General features: G+C 35.1%; 2 protein-coding genes and 4 pseudogenes across 2 annotated transcripts; 1 reads left to right on the top strand and 5 right to left on the bottom strand.

Moving 5' to 3' along the window:
* Positions 1-1,881: 1,881 nt before the first annotated feature.
* Positions 1,882-3,584, bottom strand: LOC137743328 (cytochrome b-c1 complex subunit 7-2, mitochondrial-like). Its single transcript, XM_068483201.1, has 4 exons — positions 3,425-3,584; positions 3,135-3,292; positions 2,655-2,702; positions 1,882-2,213 (listed from the first exon to the last, which is right to left on the bottom strand). The coding sequence occupies exons 1-4, from the start codon at positions 3,516-3,518 to the stop codon at positions 2,145-2,147; spliced, it is 369 nt and encodes a 122-aa protein (XP_068339302.1). The 5' UTR covers positions 3,519-3,584; the 3' UTR covers positions 1,882-2,144.
* A 4,494-nt stretch (positions 3,585-8,078) lies between these two features.
* On the bottom strand, positions 8,079-9,563 carry LOC137731767 (UPF0481 protein At3g47200-like; annotated as a pseudogene).
* A 2,081-nt stretch (positions 9,564-11,644) lies between these two features.
* LOC137731776 (UPF0481 protein At3g47200-like) lies at positions 11,645-13,129 on the bottom strand (annotated as a pseudogene).
* Positions 13,130-15,416: 2,287 nt separating this feature from the next.
* Positions 15,417-16,696, bottom strand: LOC137732910 (UPF0481 protein At3g47200-like; annotated as a pseudogene).
* Positions 16,697-17,780: 1,084 nt separating this feature from the next.
* Positions 17,781-18,484, top strand: LOC137733623 (putative defensin-like protein 25). Its single transcript, XM_068472795.1, has 2 exons — positions 17,781-17,841; positions 18,321-18,484. The coding sequence occupies exons 1-2, from the start codon at positions 17,781-17,783 to the stop codon at positions 18,482-18,484; spliced, it is 225 nt and encodes a 74-aa protein (XP_068328896.1).
* A 516-nt stretch (positions 18,485-19,000) lies between these two features.
* LOC137733540 (UPF0481 protein At3g47200-like) lies at positions 19,001-20,322 on the bottom strand (annotated as a pseudogene).
* Between the last annotated feature and the right edge of the window lie 2,920 nt (positions 20,323-23,242).

Genomic DNA, 23,242 nt, shown 5'->3' with positions numbered 1-23,242 from the left:
GATGGCAGAACTTCCAAATTTACATCTCTCATATAAATATAAAGTTCTATATCTGGTTTTAAAATCTCAATTTGCATCTCTTTCTAGATGCTCTTAAATAATATATGAAGGATCTTTAATACCTAGCTCATTCTCCTCCAATCGGCTAAAGCACCTAGTCGCTTTAAATCAATCAAATTTTTTTCGATAAGAAATTCCTTTAATCCATAGACTGACCATGGTCAGTCTTTTGGAGACGTAGCATAGTTCCGCAGGAGGTGAGAGGGACATTGCTGGACACCCAAACACAAACCGAACTTCCCAGTCACCGGCCCTTTGCCTTGCCTTGGCTTTGAGGCAATTTCCATTCCTAAAAGTCCTAATGTTAGAATTGGAAACCCTGGATTCTGATCTGATTCATTGAGAAATCACACTTCTAAACCTATACTTTGGGGGAAGAGCGCAAAGAAAGACATTGTGCTTTAGCCAACTTGATTAAATCAAATTGCATTTATATGCATCACTAAGAGACATTTTATAACTATTTCATTTTCAGTTTTTTGTTTTTTGTTTTCACTTTTTTATTTTTTTATTTTTTTATTTTTTTTAAATTGTAAGCTGAAACATGTTTGGTACATTTTTTCAATTTAAAAAAAAAATGAAAACTAGTAAAAAATTAAAAATTGAAAATCAAAAAGTGAAAGCTACTTTATTTTTAAAGTATTTAACAACTAATGTAGTTTATATTGTTTATGGTTTTGTATTGTGTACAATTGACCAATTGAATTCAAGCATCGCCTCTCTTACTCTTAAACTTAATCCACAACCACAATAAGAAGCTCTAAAACATTCTTAAGCTTCTAGTTCACAACGTTCAATGACTTATCATCCATTAGTTTCACTTTCACAAGGACTTCACAAGTATCACGTTCTCAAGCTTGAATGCCTTCTCAAGCTCTTCCACGAGCTCAATGGTCTCTTGAACAATTCAAAATTTCAAAGTACCAACTTGAAACACCAAAATTTTTTTGTTGAACTGCATGAGACCAAAACCAAAGTAGTGACTTGAAACATCAAATTTTTTTTTATGAATTGCATGAGATGAAAACCAAAGTAGTGCCTCAAAGTAGTGATTTGCTGCAAGAGGGGCACAAACATAAACCAAAACCGTGTGAAACCAAACTGAACCAAAACCAATTAATTTGGTTCCATTTCGATTCTTAACCCAAAACCGCACCAAACCTAAATAAATTTTAATTTCATTTTCAGTTTTACCCTAAAACCATACTGAACCAAAATTCAAATCATGCCCATCCATAGCTGAAAGGCCGTGAAGCGAACTTTTGTTTCACCAAGTCCAAATAAATCGTAGGTATGCTTAGGCCCACGGTCGAAGAGTTTCCAGTGTGCTGAAAACATCTAATATTATACAATTTACAAACCGAAATGACGAAAATATAATAAGAAAACTGTAACTGAGAATAAAATACATAATAACAAAACTATCATTCTTGGCAAATTAAAGTTAATGTATTGCACAGTTTTAAACTATAAGGAATCCACATCCACATCCACATCCACATCCACATTTCACAACCGCTCTAGTACAGAGTAACTTACATAACACAAGTATACTAACTTCATGACCCTGTGCCATGGAAGTCGTCCTTCCACTGCATTTCATAGCCAACAATAACCTTGCAAGAACATATTTGTACAGGCTACACACATAATATAGGACAACAAAAGCTAGGCAAACATTCTGGGTGCCCGTAAAGATCCAAAACACAAGTACTGTGAGAAATTGCAGAACTCAAGTCGATTTTTGATCCAATCAGAGATTTTGCTCGGAACATGAATAGAAGGTAACCAACAAGCAGCATAGAAAGAATTCAAGAACACTTGTAGAGAAAGCAGCTTATTGCAATCAAACGTATTAAAGTTGAAAGTTGGATCGCACATTATTATTGGAAAACAGACTTCCAGAAAATGATAAAAATCAAGGAAGTTCCAATTTCGATTCTCAAATGGCAACAATTTGGAAAAGCTTCTAGAACAGAACACAATCTCCGTTTAGGTGTGGAAACATATACCAGAAACAATGCTATCATTTCATCCCAAGATTCATTCCAACAAAAAAATAGTTAAAAGAGGCAATAGCATGCTTATGGAATGGTGCGCTGATAGAGTGGCAAAGCTCCCAAAGCCTCACGCTCTGCTCTTTCCTTCTTCACCTGCAAACATAAGCATAATTTAGCAGTTAATGACAAATTATGCACCCAACATGTCATACATGTGCAAAATCATAGATTGTTTTTTCTAATTCAGTAGAACATCCAAAGCCTCACGCTCTTCTCTATATTGGTTATTCTATATCTTCTGTTCAGGGATTGCCAGAGAACAGAAACCATAACAAAAGGGAAATTGACGTCTTTCCCATCGCCAAATTACACACATGTAGCAAATTAGCAATAAACAAATTCCAAAAAACCTTACATGTAAACATATCTTCCCATAAACTGTTTTAAAACATAATCAGTCAATGGAAATCTTCTATGTTTTAGCTAAAAACTCAAACACGGTTGCTATATAGAAGCTTCATGGTTGATGACACAAACACAAACTGAAACACCCAAGAAATAACTGTAGTAAAGAAGAAAATGAACGTTGCTTACCAGAGTCAGCATTTCCTGAAGGTAGCTCCTGAATGGTGTTTGCTGTGCCTGCAAATAGCAAAACAAAGGCAAGTGTTTACGATGCCATTTTAATATTATATAAATATATGCTGAACTTGGTGGTTACAATATGCTGAATACGGGAGCCAACAATACGAACAACATATTCAAACTCAATATTTTGCTACAATATGCACCGCACAACACATTCAAACGCAACATTCTACACATACTACTACGATTTCACAAAAAATCTTGTAGAATTGTATAACATATGAATTAGAAAGGCACAATCTTTGTTTCCAATTCACATTATATCATTCATGATTAATTTCTCAGTCGTACTAATCCAATATCAATCATAAAACTGCAAAATTGCAATCAAATTCCACACACCAAAAATCCCTATGAATTAAATCAGGGATTAGATTTGGAAAGCAAAGTGATACGGAAATGAAAAGAGGTAAGAGCAAAAGGCACCTGAAGATGGTCGGGGAGGTACTCGTGCTTCATGGAGAGGTCCATGGCGCGCTTGAGACGCTGGTTACGAGCGTCCACAATCTCCCTCGGCAGACGACTCAGAGCCTCCTTGATGTCCAAATCGTAGTAGGGATCGTACAGATCGTCGTATCGAAGCCCTAATTTCCATTACCAATTTTAGCACAAATCAAATCAAATCAAATCAAACCAAACCAAATCGGCCTATACATACACCGAGATACATATACATACAGAGAGAGAGATTAGGGTTTGTGAAAGAGGAGGTGTACCGTAATGGCGGAGGCGCTGGGAGACGGCCTTCATGTGCTGGCGGGCGAACCAGTTCGTCCTTGGATCCACCAAAGATTTCAGCAACGACGCCATTTTTGCCTTCTCTCTCTCAAGACTGAGTTTCTGAAATAATGGTTGAGATGTTGTTGGTGGCTATGGCTATGATGACTCCAGAGCCGACACGTCGTTTTAAATGGGGGCACCGTGAGAGGAAAGGGCTTCTGAATCGGGTCGTTATTTTTGGGCCACCAAATTAAAGTTATTGTGATATTGGGATGTAGATCTCTGGAAAACGGAGGCCCTATAGAATAAGATAAAACAAAAAAAATTAAGGAAATTGTTATTAACATTTCAAAAATCTTATTTGTTACTCCAAATTTTTTATAATTAAAAAGAAAAATGCACTTGTGAGGAGTGTAGAATGAAAATTTTAAAGTGCTAATTACAACTTCCAAAATTAAAAGGAGATAAAAGTAGCCAATTATCTCATTGAATTTTGCTTTTAGCCAATCTTCCATTTTAGTTTTAAAAAATAGCCAATTATGTTCCCTCCGTCAGATTTTCAAATTTTCTTTATCCATTCTTCTATTCATGTTTGTACACTTCCAAGTTCCAAGGATAACAAAAAAAATCATTTCGTTGCACTTAGATGAGTCGTTGTAATGCAGAGGTTTATATATAAACTTGCTTGAGGAAATGTACTATAGGGGTGCGTCGGATTAAGAAGCAAGATTGTAATATTATATTATTTTATATTAATTAATATTATATTATTACTTTATCTTTTTTCTTTTTTTTTTTTTTTTTTTTTTTTTCTAGAATCATCCTTCTCCAATATCTGTAACCTTCATTTTTCACTCTACCTCTCCATCTCCCTTTCCCTTTTTCCCCATTTTTGTCTCTCCGCCTATTCATCCTATTTCCCTTTTCTCCTCATTTTTGCCCCACCTTTTTTTTCGAGGTCATGTTTTGCAGAAAGACACAATCTTTGAGAGACCCACAGGAGGGAAAGAGAGAGATATCGAAATCAAGGGTTGCTTTCTTGCATGTTTTGGTTCTTCCAAAAACAAAAAACACAGGAGTAATACGATGTCCTCTGTGAGTCTGTTCTTGCATCTTTGAGAGACCCATAGGCAGTGTCTAACTCCTCTCTTCTTTTTTTCTTCTCTCGCTTCACCTATATGCTCTCCCATCGCTCTCTTTGTATTTCTTTTTTCTTCAGATTTGGTACCTGTATTTTCTGGGAAAATCATAGTTTGGTCAAGAAAAATCACTCAAAGTCACTGCACTCATGCTAAAGTTTTCAATCTTGTTGTTGGCGGAAGAATTTGGGTCACCATGAGACCCGTTTTTGTCGTCGTTCAGGTCAACCCAGATGGCAAAAAACCCTAAATCACCGACCTAGATGCCAAAAGGGCGCTAGATTTACCGGACGACGGAGATCAGCGACAATCGTTTTTGGTTTGGTTAGTGGAAAAGGGATGGCTGATGTTGCTCATGCGGGTTTGAGCGACCCTACTTGCAGAAGAGGGAGCCAAGACTAGCAATCCCATAGTTTTTGGGGATCCTTGTTAAGAACTCGTAGCGAGGTAAATAATCCGAGTGAGTCCGACCTAAGCTCATTAAATCTAATCCTGGTGCAAACCAAACAAGGGACTATAGTCTAGTCCAGTCCAGTCCCCCCCTAATCCAGTCAAACAAATGGGCCCTAGAAAGACAAAAAGTCGTATTTACCTTTGATTGAGAGCACTTGACTAATTTGCATAGAATTTGAATGTAACGTTGTAATAAAAATTTAAGGCAAAAAACAAGAAAGTCTGGGTTTAAAAGAGAAAAGGCTTTTGTTGGAGGGAGTAAGGTTTAGGCAGCCATTCCTAGGGTTAGAGTTTTATGGCGCGTTTACTAATTCATAATCAAATTGAGAAGAATTGGATTGAGGGGGAATCAGATTGATGAGGAATTGAAATGAGGTTGAATCAGAATCAAATTCTTGTTGAAGCTGTTTACTAAAAATGTCTGGAATCGGAGTAGGAATGATGCTGATTTCATATAAGTTGTTTACTAATCCACTTCAATCAGAATGAAAACTAGGTTGATTACTATATTGCCCTTACATAAATAAATTATTTTCATACTAATTAATTAAATTAAATTCTTAATTAAATTTATATAATAAAATTCATCTATATAAGCATATATAAATAGGTTTTATTTATTTATTAAAAGATGGCAAGAATGATGTTGAGTCCATATAAGTTGTTTACTAATTCATTTCAATCGGAATGAAAACTAAGTTGATGACTAAATTGCCCTTACATAAATAAATTATTTTCATACTAATTAATTAAATTAAATTCTTAATTAAATTTATAAAATAAAATTATCTATATAAATAGGTTTTATTTATTTATTAAAAATGACATAATGAGTGTCAAATGAAGGGCAATGTTGCGATAATAAGAAACAAGTGAGGGCATAATAGGAATAAAAGACGCATTTCCGATTCCCTTACCCTCAGGGAATTCAAATACCTCACAAAACTAGGGAATCCTGTTCCTCCAATTTTAGGAATGGGATTCCTTGTTTCGTGTGGGTCCACCACTTTTTTGATTTCTTAATATTTAGTAAACACCGGAATACTCCGTAATCGGATCTTCAATTCCCTTTCCTTATTCCGATTACCGTTACGTAAACTTGTCATCAATGAAACGGAATGGAGAAGAATAGGGGAGTATTTAAAATTTTGTGCTAGGATGGAAGTATTTAAATTTTTTTTTTTTTTAAGCAAAAAATAAAAATTTTGTTGAAACGTAGATACTTTTAAATACTCCCATCCTAGCATTTTATGTAATGCTCACTGTTTCAGCCTAAACTTGAGTTCGATATTTTATGCTAGGATAGGAGTATTTAAAATTCTCATTTTTTTTTCCATTTAAAAACAGAGAGACGCATACTTTTTATTTTTATTTTTGTCAACCAAATAATTTTGTTGATCACAACCACAGTAAGTGGTCCAGTGGTAAGGGCGTGGACTGCAGCTCCTCAATAAACAAAAAAATGTGGGAGGTCCTAGATTTGATACTCTAAGTTGATGAGTCTGCTTGTCCCTAGCCAATGGCAGGGTGAAATAAAATAAAATAAAATAAAATAATTTTGTCACCCGTTGGGATGGATAACTGTGATTTGTCACCCGTTGTCCTCTTTTTTAGGAAAAAATAAAATAAAATAATTTTGTTGATCATGAAAACCTTCGTGCATTTATTGTTTCAAATAATGTCTTTAAATGGTTGGATTTATTTCCAAGAAAAATAAATGATTGGAATTATTGATACATTCGTAACCTTGTTCAAATTTGTGATGATGATCATGTGCGTGTACTGTTTCAAATAATATCTCCAAATCTTGGGATTTATTTCCAATAAAATACAATGGCTGGATACGTTGCTATATTCATAACCTGTATATGTACCAACGATCAGACTTTCCTATTTCTTGGACTCGCAATTTTAATTATGCTTTAATACCCAAAGATCATTCTTGTCTTCGAGTCTCTATAAATTACAGAGTCTCTCAAACCTTTCAACGCAACAAGTGAAAGAGCAAATACACGAGAAGTGAAAATTTACAAAGAAAAGATGAATAAGTTCACAATCACATCTTTCCTCCTTGTGTTGGTGCTTTTGTCAAGCTCCACAGGTCTGTTTCAATTATCTTGAATCATATTTATTTTTGGGTAGCCTTTTTGCTTTCTATGAATAAAATAAGACTCGTTTAGATGTGCTTTTAAAATGACTTGAAGCGTTTTTAGAGAGAAAAAAAAAATTGGTCTCAAAAGCACTTAAAAGTGTTTTTTCATGATTTACTTGCATTTTTACTAAGAATTGGTTCTCAAAATATTTTCATAAAAAACGCTTTCAATTATTTTAAAAGCACTTCCAAACAAGCACCTAACCTACTATATATTTCAGTTTCATATGGTCTAAACATCCACGCAAGCTTTTGGCATGGGTTTTTTTTTTCAGTTTATTTTCCTAATATTTTATCAATAGTACTAGGTTTTGCAGTAATTGAATTCTAATATATATATTTTTTTAATTTTGGTTTTTATTTGCTCGGGTCACTTCCTTGCATTTTCCATGCTTTTTCAATAATTAATTTGTAATTTGATTGTGATTTCAGTTTGCAAGATTTCAATTGCTCAAGCTTCAAAGTGCTGTAATAATCACCCCGAGCAAGGAAAATGTGAAAATGGAAAGTGCCATGAATTCTGCATTACAGATTGCGAGAAAGGTGGTTTCTGCAAACATATTAGCTCTGGTCCTGTATGCCATTGCTACTGTTGAGCTTTTTTCAACACAAGGATATTGATTTATCTCATATTATATTTTGAATAAAAATTGTGAGCATGTGATGGAGGAGGTTGTTCCTTGTTTGGAGTTTCATCTCCAACATGCATATGTGTAACACATTAATTGTGGAATAATATTGCTTTGGTTTTAAAAATAAAAGGTTTATTGAATCTACAAACACCCGAAAATATAAAAGTGCAGATTAGAAAAAGGCATGCAGAAATCACTTCATTTTATTTACAACAGATATTTCAATAAAAAATCATTACGAGTAGCCACTTCCCTATCAAATATAAAATCACACTCTTCAAACCTTTATTTTGTTGGAACATCTATTACACTCACTTTAAGGAAACCAGAGATTGCTAATGCAAAATCTGTACCGTCTCAAAGACTAGGCTAGACTTCTAAGGGTACGGAGGATACGGCAAAGGAGAGACTTATGGATCCTCCGGAGAAGCAGAGACTTGTGGATCCTCCGGAGAAGGAGAGACTTGCGGTCGTTCATGCTTAAGCAACAGATATAACAGTGCACACAGTTTGTATGAAAGTGAGTATGAGGAGAATAACAGCTGCAACAACAGAAATAATGGACCAAGGCGTGTTCAAATAATTTCGTATCAAATTTGCCATCCATTTGTGCCTGCGTTTTCCGCAGTAGCTGTTCAGATCTTCACAAAGAGGGGCATAACAGTAGTATTCAACCATCATCCGGCCCAGTGCCAAGGTCATGAAGCAAAGTAGATATCTTCTTGGTACTACCTAGCCAATTAACAATAATTCCATGCTCAACAAGCAATTCCACATCCTTTGGCGTTTTCGCGAGACGCTTCAGGAGGAAAACATAACTAGTTAGGCAATCATCCTCTCTCTTATGGCGTTGTTCAAAAGCAAGGAGATTTCTGAGTGTCCGATCTGTGTTATCGGCTACTATTAAAGTCGGAATTTCAAGGATGCCATCCGAGAATTTTATGTCAAATAAATTGGTGCCTTTTCCTACCTCAAATTTGACTCCAGCCTGGAGTAGCTCTGCTGCGTTGGGTACCGCTGTGGTTTTAAGTTCCCTTCTAGTTTTTGATTTCAGCGGTGGGTGTAGAATTCTTATAAGATCAACAAAATGTTGTACTTGTACTTCAGTAGAACATATTTCGTAAGAATCCACTTCTTTTCCCTTTCTAACAATTTGGCTTACAAAAAAGGAGTAGGAAATTTCAAGTAACGAAGGCCGCGGATGTGCAGGAGAAGAAAGTGTGTCAAAAAGAACCTGAAGAATGAAGAATGGCAGCTGATTTTCAAGCAACCGCAAATCTGGAAGCACATCCCATCTCATCTTAGGGTTGTTAAATATGTAATCATAACCTTCACAATTTGAGTCACGGCACCTCAATAAGAACTCAATGATGAAGGCGGCATCCACTAAAACAATTCTTACAAATTGATCACTGCCAAACTCAATGGGTTCTGCATAAGAACCTCGCAACCTTCCCTCTTTGTCCCCTATCATTTGTATATAATCAGAGAAGCTTACTCTTTCCCTCGTCCGGTTTAGAAAATGTCGCAGGTACCTTTTTTTGTGCTCTTCCATGGCTTTTAAATGTTCCTTGCCATGGTGAAGTGGGCCTATAGAGACTACTTGAGGTGTATATGCTTTCTCATTTACCCTTCGCAGTCGCTTAGGAACTCTATAGACACACCGCAAAGAGGACAGGGGTGACAAGTTATCCAACTTCTTTTGTAATGGATCCTTGTGGTTTTCTATGTCATGTGGAGCTTCATGGACTCCTTCCATTTTACCGCCTGAGATCGTTATCTGCATTGATTCAAATATTTCATTAGGCACACATTCAATTAAGATACTTGGAGCAGACGTAAGAAAGAAACAAAAAGAATCCCGCCAGACGCCTTCGGAGTTCTTGTGGAATATTGCAACTAAATATTGAAAAAGAAAACTTCATTTTAATCCTTAAAAAAGATGAGTTTTAGACTATAATCTTTAGTCCTTTGTACATCTAATCATCTCATTTATTAGTTATATTTTGATGTTTTAATTATCTTTTAATTCCTATTTTAATGTATTAATTACATTTAAATTTAATTTTCATTTCATTTATCATAATATATTTTAATGTCTACATTTAGGCAACTAATTTTTTTTTATAATATATAGTCCGATAACAATTTTGTATGTTCTTCATTTAGGTACATTAATACATTTGAATATTTCGGTATATCCCTCGATACAAACTTATAGGTACATTAATTCATCGATACAAACATATACATGCATTTCGGTATGTACATTTTGGTACACACATTTGAGTCTGCATGACCATGGCCAAGGGCAGGGTGAAATTCCCCATAGCCTCTACGGATCTGGAAGGGATGGATAACTGTGACTTGCCACCAGTTGTCCTCATTTTTAGGAAAAAATAAAATAAAATAATTTTGTTGATCATGAAAACCTTCGTGCATTTATTGTTTCAAATAATGTCATTAAATGGTTGGATTTATTTCCAAGAAAAATAAATGATTGGAATTATTGATACATTCGTAACCTTGTTAAAAATTGTTTTGATGATCTTGTGCGTGTACTGTTTCAAATAATATCTCCAAATCTTGGGATTTATTTCCAATAAAATACATTGGCTGGATACGTTGCTATGTTCATAACCTATATATGTACCAACGATCAGACTTTCCTATTTCTTGGACTCCCAATTTTAATTATGCTTTAATACCCAAAGATCATTCTTGTCTTCGAGTCTATAAATTACACATTCTCTCAAACCTTTCAACGCAACAAGTGAAAGAGCAAATACACAAGAGAAGTGAAAATTTACAAAGAAAAGATGAATAAGTTTACAATCACATCTTTCCTCCTTGTGTTGGTGCTTTTGTCAAGCTCCACAGGTCTGTTTCAATTATCTTGAATCATATTTATTTTTGGGTAGCCTTTTTGCTTTCTATGACTAAAATAAGACTCGTTTAGAGTGCTTTTAAAATGATTAGAAGCGTTTTTAGAGGAAAAAAAAAATTGGTCTCAAAACCACTTAAAAGTGTTTTTTCATGATTTACTTGCATTTTTACTAAGGATTGGTTCTCAAAATATTTTCATAAAAAATGCTTTCAATTATTTTAAAAGCACTTTCAAACAAGCACATAACCTACTATATATTTCAGTTTCATATGGTCTAAACATCCATGCAAGCTTTTGGCATGGGGGGTTTTTTTTAGTTTAATTTCCTAATATTTTATCAATAGTACTAGGTTTTGCAGTAATTGATTTCTAATATATATATATATATATTTTAATTTTGGTTTTTATTTGCTCGGGTCACTTCCTTGCATTTTCCATGCTTTTTCAATAATTAATTAGTAATTTGATTGTGATTTCAGTTTGCAAGATTTCAATTGCTCAAGCTTCAAAGTGCTGTAATAATCACCCCGAGCAAGGAAAATGTGAAAATGGAAAGTGCCATGAATTCTGCATTACAGATTGCGAGAAAGGTGGTTTCTGCAAACATATTAGCTCTGGTCCTGTATGCCATTGCTACTGTTGAGCTTTTTTCAACACAAGGATATTGATTTATATCATATTATATTTTGAATAAAAATTGTGAGCATGTGATGGAGGAGGTTGTTCCTTGTTTGGAGTTTCATCTCCAACATGCATATGTGTAACACATTAATTGTGGAATAATATTGCTTTGGTTTTAAAAATAAAAGGTTTATTGAATCTACAAACACCCGAAAATATAAAAGTGCAGATTAGAAAAAGGCATGCAGAAATCACTTCATTTTATTTACAACAGATATTTCAATAAAAAATCATTACGAGTAGCCACTTCCCTATCAAATATAAAATCACACTCTTCAAACCTTTATTTTGTTGGAACATCTATTACACTCACTTTAAGGAAACCAGAGATTGCTAATGCAAAATCTGTACCGTCTCAAAGACTAGGCTAGACTTCTAAGGGTACGGAGGATACGGCAAAGGAGAGACTTATGGATCCTCCGGAGAAGCAGAGACTTGTGGATCCTCCGGAGAAGGAGAGACTTGCGGTCGTTCATGCTTAAGCAACAGATATAACAGTGCACACAGTTTGTATGAAAGTGAGTATGAGGAGAATAACAGCTGCAACAACAGAAATAATGGACCAAGGCGTGTTCAAATAATTTCGTATCAAATTTGCCATCCATTTGTGCCTGCGTTTTCCGCAGTAGCTGTTCAGATCTTCACAAAGAGGGGCATAACAGTAGTATTCAACCATCATCCGGCCCAGTGCCAAGGTCATGAAGCAAAGTAGATATCTTCTTGGTACTACCTAGCCAATTAACAATAATTCCATGCTCAACAAGCAATTCCACATCCTTTGGCGTTTTCGCGAGACGCTTCAGGAGGAAAACATAACTAGTTAGGCAATCATCCTCTCTCTTATGGCGTTGTTCAAAAGCAAGGAGATTTCTGAGTGTCCGATCTGTGTTATCGGCTACTATTAAAGTCGGAATTTCAAGGATGCCATCCGAGAATTTTATGTCAAATAAATTGGTGCCTTTTCCTACCTCAAATTTGACTCCAGCCTGGAGTAGCTCTGCTGCGTTGGGTACCGCTGTGGTTTTAAGTTCCCTTCTAGTTTTTGATTTCAGCGGTGGGTGTAGAATTCTTATAAGATCAACAAAATGTTGTACTTGTACTTCAGTAGAACATATTTCGTAAGAATCCACTTCTTTTCCCTTTCTAACAATTTGGCTTACAAAAAAGGAGTAGGAAATTTCAAGTAACGAAGGCCGCGGATGTGCAGGAGAAGAAAGTGTGTCAAAAAGAACCTGAAGAATGAAGAATGGCAGCTGATTTTCAAGCAACCGCAAATCTGGAAGCACATCCCATCTCATCTTAGGGTTGTTAAATATGTAATCATAACCTTCACAATTTGAGTCACGGCACCTCAATAAGAACTCAATGATGAAGGCGGCATCCACTAAAACAATTCTTACAAATTGATCACTGCCAAACTCAATGGGTTCTGCATAAGAACCTCGCAACCTTCCCTCTTTGTCCCCTATCATTTGTATATAATCAGAGAAGCTTACTCTTTCCCTCGTCCGGTTTAGAAAATGTCGCAGGTACCTTTTTTTGTGCTCTTCCATGGCTTTTAAATGTTCCTTGCCATGGTGAAGTGGGCCTATAGAGACTACTTGAGGTGTATATGCTTTCTCATTTACCCTTCGCAGTCGCTTAGGAACTCTATAGACACACCGCAAAGAGGACAGGGGTGACAAGTTATCCAACTTCTTTTGTAATGGATCCTTGGGGTTTTCTATGTCATGTGGAGCTTCATGGACTCCTTCCATTTTACCGCCTGAGATCGTTATCTGCATTGATTCAAATATTTCATTAGGCACACATTCAATTAAGATACTTGGAGCAGACGTAAGAAAGAAACAAAAAGAATCCCGCCAGACGCCTTCGGAGTTCTTGTGGAATATTGCAACTAAATATTGAAAAAGAAAACTTCATTTTAATCCTTAAAAAAGATGAGTTTTAGACTATAATCTTTAGTCCTTTGTACATCTAATCATCTCATTTATTAGTTATATTTTGATGTTTTAATTATCTTTTAATTCCTATTTTAATGTATTAATTACATTTAAATTTAATTTTCATTTCATTTATCATAATATATTTTAATGTCTACATTTAGGCAACTAATTTTTTTTTATAATATATAGTCCGATAACAATTTTGTATGTTCTTCATTTAGGTACATTAATACATTTGAATATTTCGGTATATCCCTCGATACAAACTTATAGGTACATTAATTCATCGATACAAACATATACATGCATTTCGGTATGTACATTTTGGTACACACATTTGAGTCTGCATGACCATGGCCAAGGGCAGGGTGAAATTCCCCATAGCCTCTACGGATCTGGAAGGGATGGATAACTGTGACTTGCCACCAGTTGTCCTCATTTTTAGGAAAAAATAAAATAAAATAATTTTGTTGATCATGAAAACCTTCGTGCATTTATTGTTTCAAATAATGTCATTAAATGGTTGGATTTATTTCCAAGAAAAATAAATGATTGGAATTATTGATACATTCGTAACCTTGTTAAAAATTGTTTTGATGATCTTGTGCGTGTACTGTTTCAAATAATATCTCCAAATCTTGGGATTTATTTCCAATAAAATACATTGGCTGGATACGTTGCTATGTTCATAACCTATATATGTACCAACGATCAGACTTTCCTATTTCTTGGACTCCCAATTTTAATTATGCTTTAATACCCAAAGATCATTCTTGTCTTCGAGTCTATAAATTACACATTCTCTCAAACCTTTCAACGCAACAAGTGAAAGAGCAAATACACAAGAGAAGTGAAAATTTACAAAGAAAAGATGAATAAGTTTACAATCACATCTTTCCTCCTTGTGTTGGTGCTTTTGTCAAGCTCCACAGGTCTGTTTCAATTATCTTGAATCATATTTATTTTTGGGTAGCCTTTTTGCTTTCTATGACTAAAATAAGACTCGTTTAGAGTGCTTTTAAAATGATTAGAAGCGTTTTTAGAGGAAAAAAAAAATTGGTCTCAAAACCACTTAAAAGTGTTTTTTCATGATTTACTTGCATTTTTACTAAGGATTGGTTCTCAAAATATTTTCATAAAAAATGCTTTCAATTATTTTAAAAGCACTTTCAAACAAGCACATAACCTACTATATATTTCAGTTTCATATGGTCTAAACATCCATGCAAGCTTTTGGCATGGGGGGTTTTTTTTAGTTTAATTTCCTAATATTTTATCAATAGTACTAGGTTTTGCAGTAATTGATTTCTAATATATATATATATATATTTTAATTTTGGTTTTTATTTGCTCGGGTCACTTCCTTGCATTTTCCATGCTTTTTCAATAATTAATTAGTAATTTGATTGTGATTTCAGTTTGCAAGATTTCAATTGCTCAAGCTTCAAAGTGCTGTAATAATCACCCCGAGCAAGGAAAATGTGAAAATGGAAAGTGCCATGAATTCTGCATTACAGATTGCGAGAAAGGTGGTTTCTGCAAACATATTAGCTCTGGTCCTGTATGCCATTGCTACTGTTGAGCTTTTTTCAACACAAGGATATTGATTTATATCATATTATATTTTGAATAAAAATTGTGAGCATGTGATGGAGGAGGTTGTTCCTTGTTTGGAGTTTCATCTCCAACATGCATATGTGTAACACATTAATTGTGGAATAATATTGCTTTGGTTTTAAAAATAAAAGGTTTATTGAATCTACAAACACCCGAAAATATAAAAGTGCAGATTAGAAAAAGGCTTGCAGAAATCACTTCATTTTATTTACAACACATACTTCAATGAAAAATCATTACGAGTAGCCACTTCCCTATCAAATATAAAATCACACTCTTCAAACCTTTATCTTGTTGGAACATCTATTACACTCACTTCAAGGAAACCTGAGATTGCTAATGCAAAATCTGTACCGTCTCAAAGACTAGGCTAGACTTCTAAGGGTACGGAGGATACGGCAAAGGAGAGACTTATGGATCCTCCGGTGAAGCAGAGATTTGTGGATCCTCGGGAGAAGGAGAGACTTGCGGTCGTTCATGCTTAAGCAACAGATATAACAGTGCACACAGTTTGTATGAAAGTGAGTATGAGGAGAATAACAGCTGCAACAACAGAAATAATGGACCAAGGCATGTTAAAATAATTTTGTATCAAATTTGCCATCGATTTTTGCCTGCGTTTTCCGCAGTAGCTGTTCAGATCTTCACAAAGAGGGGCATAACAGTAGTAGTCAACCATCATCCGGCCCAGTGCCAAGGTCATGAAGCAAAGTAGATATCCTTTTGGTACTACCTAGCCAATCAACAATAATTCCATGCTCAACAAGCAATTCCACATCCTTTGGGGTTTTTCGCAAGACGCTTCATGAGGAAAACATAACTAGTTAGGCAATCCTTTTCTCTCTTATGGCATTGTTCAAAAGCAAGGAGATTTCTGAGTGTCAGATCTGTGTTATCGGCTACTATTAACGTCGGAATTTCAAGGATGCCATCCGAGAATTTTATGTCAAATAAATTGGTGCCTTTTCCTACCTCAAATTTGACTCCAGCCTGGAGTAGCTCTGCTGCGTTGGGTACCGCTGTGGTTTTAAGTTCCCTTCTAGTTTTTGATTTCAACGGTGGGTGTAGAATTCTTATAAGATCAACAAAATGTTGTACTTGTACTTCAGTAGAACATATTTCGTAAGAATCTACTTCTTTTCCCTTTCTAACAATTTGGCTTACAAAAAAGGAGTAGGAAATTTCAAGTAACGAAGGCCGCGGATGTGCAGGAGAAGAAAGTGTGTCAAAAAGAACCTGAAGAATGAAGAATGGCAGCTGATTTTCAAGCAACCGCAAATCTGGAAGCACACCCCATCTCATCATAGGGTTGTTAAATATGTAATCATAACCTTCACAATTTGAGTCACGGCACATCAATAAGAACTCAATGATGAAGGCGGCATCCACTAAAACAATTCTTACAAATTGATCACTGCCAAACTCAATGGGTTCTGCATAAGAACCTCGCAACCTTCCCTCTTTGTCCCCTATCATTTGTATATAATCAGAGAAGCTTACTCTTTCCCTCGTTCGGTTTAGAAAATGTCGCAGGTACCTTTTTTTGTGCTCTTCCATGGCTTTTAAATGTTCCTTGCCATGGTGAAGTGGGCCTATAGAGACTACTTGAGGTGTATATGCTTTCTCATTTACCCTTCGCAGTCGCTTAGGAACTCTATAGACACACCGCAAAGAGGACAGGGGTGACAAGTTATCCAACTTCTTTTGTAATGGATCCTTGGGGTTTTCTATGTCATGTGGAGCTTCATGGACTCCTTCCATTTTACCGCCTGAGATCGTTATCTGCATTGATTCAAATATTTCATTAGGCACACATTCAATTAAGATACTTGGAGCAGACGTAAGAAAGAAACAAAAAGAATCCCGCCAGACGCCTTCGGAGTTCTTGTGGAATATTGCAACTAAATATTGAAATAGAAAACTTCATTTTAATCCTTAAAAAAGATGAGTTTTAGACTATAATCTTGTGTAAGATTAAAATACAATTTTAGTCCTTAGTACATCTAATCATCTCATTTATTAGTTATATTTTGGTAATTTAATTATCTTTTAATTCCTATTTTAATGTATTAATTACATTTAAATTTAATTTTCATTTCATTTATCATAATATATTTTAATGTCTACATTTAGGCAACTAATTTTTTTTTTATAATATATAGTCCGATAACAATTTTGTATGTTCTTCATTTAGGTACATTAATACATTTGAATATTTCGGTATATCCCTCGATACAAACTTATAGATACATTAATTCATCGATACAAACATATACATGCATTTCGGTATATACGTTTTGGTACACACATTTGAGTCTGCATGACCATGGCCAAGGGCAGGTGAAATTCCCCATAGCCTCTACGGATCTGGAAGGGATGGATAACTGTGACTTGCCACCAGTTGTCCTCCTTTTTTGGAAAAAATAAAATAAAATAATTTTGTTGATCATGAAAACCTTCGTGTATTTATTGTTTCAAATAATGTCATTAAATGGTTGGATTTATTTCCAAGAAAAATAAATGATTGGAATTATTGATACATTCGTAACCTTGTTAAAAATTGTTTTGATGATCTTGTGCGTGTACTGTTTCAAATAATATCTCCAAATCTTGGGATTTATTTCCAATAAAATACATTGGCTGGATACGTTGCTATGTTCATAACCTATATATGTACCAACGATCAGACTTTCCTATTTCTTGGACTCGTAATTTTAATTATGCTTTAATACCCAAAGATCATTCTTGTCTTCGAGTCTCTATAAATTACACATTCTCTCAAACCTTTCAACGCAACAAGTGAAAGAGCAAATACACAAGAGAAGTGAAAATTTACAAAGAAAAGATGAATAAGTTTACAATCACATCTTTCCTCCTTGTGTTGGTGCTTTTGTCAAGCTCCACAGGTCTGTTTCAATTATCTTGAATCATATTTATTTTTGGGTAGCCTTTTTGCTTTCTATGACTAAAATAAGATTTGTTTAGAGTGCTTTTAAAATGATTAGAAGCGTTTTTAGAGAAGAAAAAAAAATGGTCTCAAAAGCACTTAAAAGTGTTTTTTCATGATTTACTTGTATTTTTATTAAGGATTGGTTCTCAAAATATTTTCACAAAAAACGCTTTCAATTATTTTAAAGGCACTTCCAAACAAGCACAAAACCTATTATATATTTCAGTTTCATATGGTCTAAACATCTATGCAAGCTTTTGGCATGGGTTTTTTTTTTAGTTTATTTTCCTAATATTTTATCAACAGTACTAGGTTTTGCAGTAATTGATTTCTAATATATATATTTTTTAATTTTGGTTTTTATTTGCTCGGGTCACTTCCTTGCATTTTCCATGCTTTTTCAATAATTAATTTGTAATTTGATTGTGATTTCAGTTTGCAAGATTTCAATTGCTCAAGCTTCAAAGTGCTGTAATAATCACCCCGAGCAAGGAAAATGTGAAAATGGAAAGTGCCATGAATTCTGCATTACAGATTGCGAGAAAGGAGGTTTCTGCAAACATATTAGCTCTGGTCCTGTATGCCATTGCTACTGTTGAGCTTTTTTCAACACAAGGATATTGATTTATCTCATATTATATTTTGAATAAAAATTGTGAGCATGTGATGGAGGAGGTTGTTCCTTGTTTGGAGTTTCATCTCCAACATGCATATGTGTAACACATTAATTGTGGAATAATATTGCTTTGGTTTTAAAAATACAAGGTTTATTGAATCTACAAACACCCGAAAATATAAAAATGCAGATTAGAAAAAGGCATGCAGAAATCTCTTCATTTTATTTACAACAGATACTTCAATAAAAAATCATTACGAGTAGCCACTTCCCTATCAAATATAAAATCACACTCTTCAAACCTTTATTTTGTTGGAACATCTATTACACTCACTTCAAGGAAACCTGAGATTGCTAATGCAAAATCTGTACCGTCTCAAAGACTAGGCTAGACTTCTAAGGGTACGGAGGATACGACAAAGGAGAGACTTATGGATCCTCCGGAGAAGCAGAGACTTGTGGATCTTTTGGAGAAGGAGAGACTTGCGGTCGTTCATGCTTAAGCAACAAATATAACAGTGCACACAGTTTGTATGAAAGTGAGTACGAGGAGAATAACAGCTGCAACAACCGAAATAATGGACCAAGGCGTGTTAAAATAATTTTGTCTCAAATTTGCCATCCATTTGTGCCTGCGTTTTCCGCAGTAGCTGTTCAGATCTTCACAAAGAGGGGCATAACAGTAGTAGTCAACCATCATCCGGCCCAGTGCCAAGGCCATGAAGCAAAGTAGATATCTTCTTGGTACTACCTAGCCAATTAACAATAATTCCATGCTCAACAAGCAATTCCACATCCTTTGGGGTTTTCGCGAGACGCTTCATGAGGAAAACATAACTATTTAGGCAATCCTCCTCTCTCTTATGGCATTGTTCAAAAGCAGGGAGATTTCTGAGTGTCAGATCCGTGTTGTCGGCTACTATTAATGTCGGAATTTCAAGGATGCCATCCGAGAATTTTATGTCAAATAAATTGGTGCCTTTTCCTACCTCAAATTTGACTCCAGCCTGGAGTAGCTCTGCTGCGTTGGGTACCGCTGTGGTTTTAAGTTCCCTTCTAGTTTTTGATTTCAACGGTGGGTGTAGAATTCTTATAAGATCAACAAAATGTTGTACTTGTACTTCAGTAGAACATATTTCGTAGGAATCCTCTTCTTTTCCCTTTCTAACAATTTGGCTTACCAAAAAGGTGTAGGAAATTTCAAGTAACGAAGGCCGCAGATGTGCAGGAGAAGAAAGTGTGTCAAAAAGAACCTGAAGAATGAAGAATGGCAGCTGATTTTCAAGCAACCGCAAATCTGGAAGCACATCCCATCTCATCATAGGGTTGTTAAATTTGTAATCATAACCTTCACAATCTGAGTCACGGCACCTCAATAAGAACTCAATGATGAAGGCGGCATCCACTAAAACAATTCTTACAAATTGATCACTGCCAAACTCAATGGGTTCTGCATAAGAACCTCGCAACCTTCCCTCTTTGTCCCCTATCATTTGTATATAATCAGAGAAGCTTACCCTTTCCCTCGTTCGGCTTAGAAAATGTCGCAGGTACCTTTTTTTGTGCTCTTCCATGGCTTTTAAATGTTCCTTGCCATGGTGAAGTGGGCCTATAGAGACTACTTGAGGTGTATATGCTTTCTCATTTACCCGCCGCAGTCGCTTAGGAACTCTATAGATACACCGCAAAGAGGACAGGGGTGACAAGTTATCCGACTTCTCTTGTAATGGATCCTTGGGGTTTTCTATGTCATGTGGAGCTTCATGGATGTGGAGCTTCATGGACTCCTTCCATTTTACCGCCTGAGATCGTTATCTGCATTGATTCAAATATTTCATTAGGCACACATTCAATTAAGATACTTGGAGCAGACGTAAGAAAGAAACAAAAAAAACCCCGCCAGACGCCTTCGGAGTTCTTGTGGAATATTGCAACTAAATATTGAAATGAAAACTTCATTTTAATCCTTAAAAAAGATGAGTTTTAGACTATAATCTTGTGTAAGATTAAAATCCAATTTTAGTCCTTAGTACATCTAATCATCTCATTTATTAGTTATATTTTGATGTTTTAATTATCTTTTAATTCCTATTTTAATGTATTAATTACATTTAAATTTAATTTTTTCATTTCATTTATCATAATATATTTTAATGTCTACATTTTGGCAACTAATTTTTTTTATAATATATAGTCTGATAATAATTTTGTATGTTCTTCAGTTAGGTACATTAATACATTTGAATATTTCGGTATATCCCTTGATACAAACATATAGGTACATTAATTCATCGATACAAACATATACATGCATTTCGGTATGTACATTTTGGTGCACACATTAGAGTCTGCATGATCATGGCTAAGGGCAGGATGAAATTCCCCATAACCTCTACGGGTCCGAAAGAGATGGATAACCGTGATTTGCCACCAGTTGTCCTCATTTTTCAGAAAAAATAAAATAAAATAACTTTGTTGATCATGAAAACCTTCGTGCATGTATTGTTTCAAATAATGTCTTTAAATGGTTGGATTTATTTCCAAGAAAAATAAATGATTGGAATTATTGATACATTCGTAACCTTGTTCAAATTTTTTTTGATGATCTTGTGCGTGTACTGTTTCAAATAATATCTCCAAATCTTGGGATTTATTTCCAATAAAATACAATGGCTGGATACGTTGCTATATTCATAACCTATATATGTACCAACGATCAGACTTTCCTATTTCTTGGACTCACAATTTTAATTATGCTTTAATACCCAAATATCATTATTGTCTTCGAGTCTCTATAAATTACACATTCTATCACATCCCAGCCCGGTCCCATCACATTCAGGGCTCGACTCCATTGTAGTATGATATTGTCCGCTTTGGGCCTCGACCACGTCCTCATGGTTTTGTTTCTGAGAACTCACGAGCAACTTCCCAATGGGTCACCCATCCTAGGATTGCTCTCTCGCGAACTCGCTTAACTTCGGAGTTCCTATGGAATCCGAAGCCGGTAAACTCCCAAAAGGCCTCGTGCTAGGTAGATATGAGAATATATATATATATATATATATATATATATATATATAAGGCTTACAGGAACCTCACCCTTGGGTGATGTGAGATCTTACAATCCACTCCCCTTAGGGGTCCGACGTCCTCGTCGGCACACTTCCAGCCAAGGATTGGCTTTGATACCAAATTATCACATCCCAACCAGGGCCCCCACCACATCCTGAGCTTGACTCCACCGTAGCACGATATTGTCTGCTTTGGGCCTTGACCATGCTCTCATGGTTTTGTTTCTAGGAACTCACGAGCTACTTCCCAATAAGTCACCTATCTTAGGATTGCTCTGGCGCGAACTCGCTTAACTTCGGAGTTCCCATGGAAGTCAAAGCCAGTGAGCTCCCAAAATGCTTTGTACTAGGTAGAGATGAGAACATACATATAAGACTTACAGGATCCTCACCCATGGACGATATGGGATCTTACAAATTCTCCAAACCTTTCAACGCAACAAGTGAAAGATCAAAACACAAGAGAAGTGAAAATTTAAAAAGAAAAGATGAGTAAGTATACAATCACATCTTTCCTCCTTGTGTTGTGTTGGTGCTTTTGTCAAGCTCCACAGGTCCGTTTCAATTATCTTGAATCATATTTATTTTTGGGTAGCCTTTTTGCTTTCTATGACCAAAATAAGACTCGTTTAGATGTGCTTTTAAAATAACTAAAAAACGTTTCTAGAGAAAATTTTTTTTTGGTTTCATAAGCATTTAAAGTGTTTTCTGTAAGAAACACCAGTTATGCGCTTCTTTTAGGAAACACTTTAAGTGTTTTTTCATGATTTACTTGCATTTTTACTAAGGATTGGTTCTAAAAATATTTTCACAAAAAACGCTTTCAATTATTTTAAAAACACTTATAAACAAACACATAACCTACTATATATTTCAGTTTTATATGGTCTAAACATCCATGCAAGCTTTTGGCATGTTTTTTTTTTAGTTTATTTTCCTAATATTTTATCAATAGTACTAGGTTTTGCAGTAATTGACTTCTAATATATATATATTTTTAATTTTTGTTTTTATTTGCTCGTGTCACTTCCTTGCATTTTCCATGTTTTTTCAATAATTAATCATTTTAATTAATTAGTAATTTGATTGTGATTTCAGTTTGCAAGATTTCAATTGCTCAAGCTTCAAGGTGCTGTAATAATCACCCCGAGCTAGGAGAATGTGCGCCTGGTAAAAAAAAATGGAAAGTGCTGGGAATTCTGCAGTGCAGATTGTGAAAAAGGAGGTTTCTGCAAAAATATTAGCTCTGGTCCTGTATGCCATTGCTACTGTTGAGCTTTTTCAACACTAGGATATTGATTTATTTCTTATCATATTTTGAATAAAAATTGTTAGCATGTGATGGAGGAGGTTGTTCCTTGTTTGGAGTTTCATCTCCAACATGCATATGTGTAACACATTAATTTGTTGAATAATATTTCTTTGGTTTTAAAAATACAAGGTTTATTGAATCTAACGTCCGAAAATATAAAAGTGCAGATGAGAAAAAGGCCTGCGGAAATCACGTACTTCAATGAAAATCATTACAAGTAGCCACTTCCCTATCAAATATAAAATCACACTCTTCAAACCTTTATTTTGTTGGAACATCCATTACACTCACTTCAAGGAAACCTGAGATTGCTAATGCAAACTCTGTACCGTCTCAAAGACTAGGCTAGACTTCC

The sequence above is a fragment of the Pyrus communis genome, chromosome 1 (genome assembly GCF_963583255.1).
Source record: "Pyrus communis chromosome 1, drPyrComm1.1, whole genome shotgun sequence".
Classification (NCBI taxonomy): domain Eukaryota; kingdom Viridiplantae; phylum Streptophyta; class Magnoliopsida; order Rosales; family Rosaceae; genus Pyrus; species Pyrus communis.
Note: the sequence above shows the minus strand (reverse complement) of the source record. Positions and strands in the feature narration are given on the sequence as shown.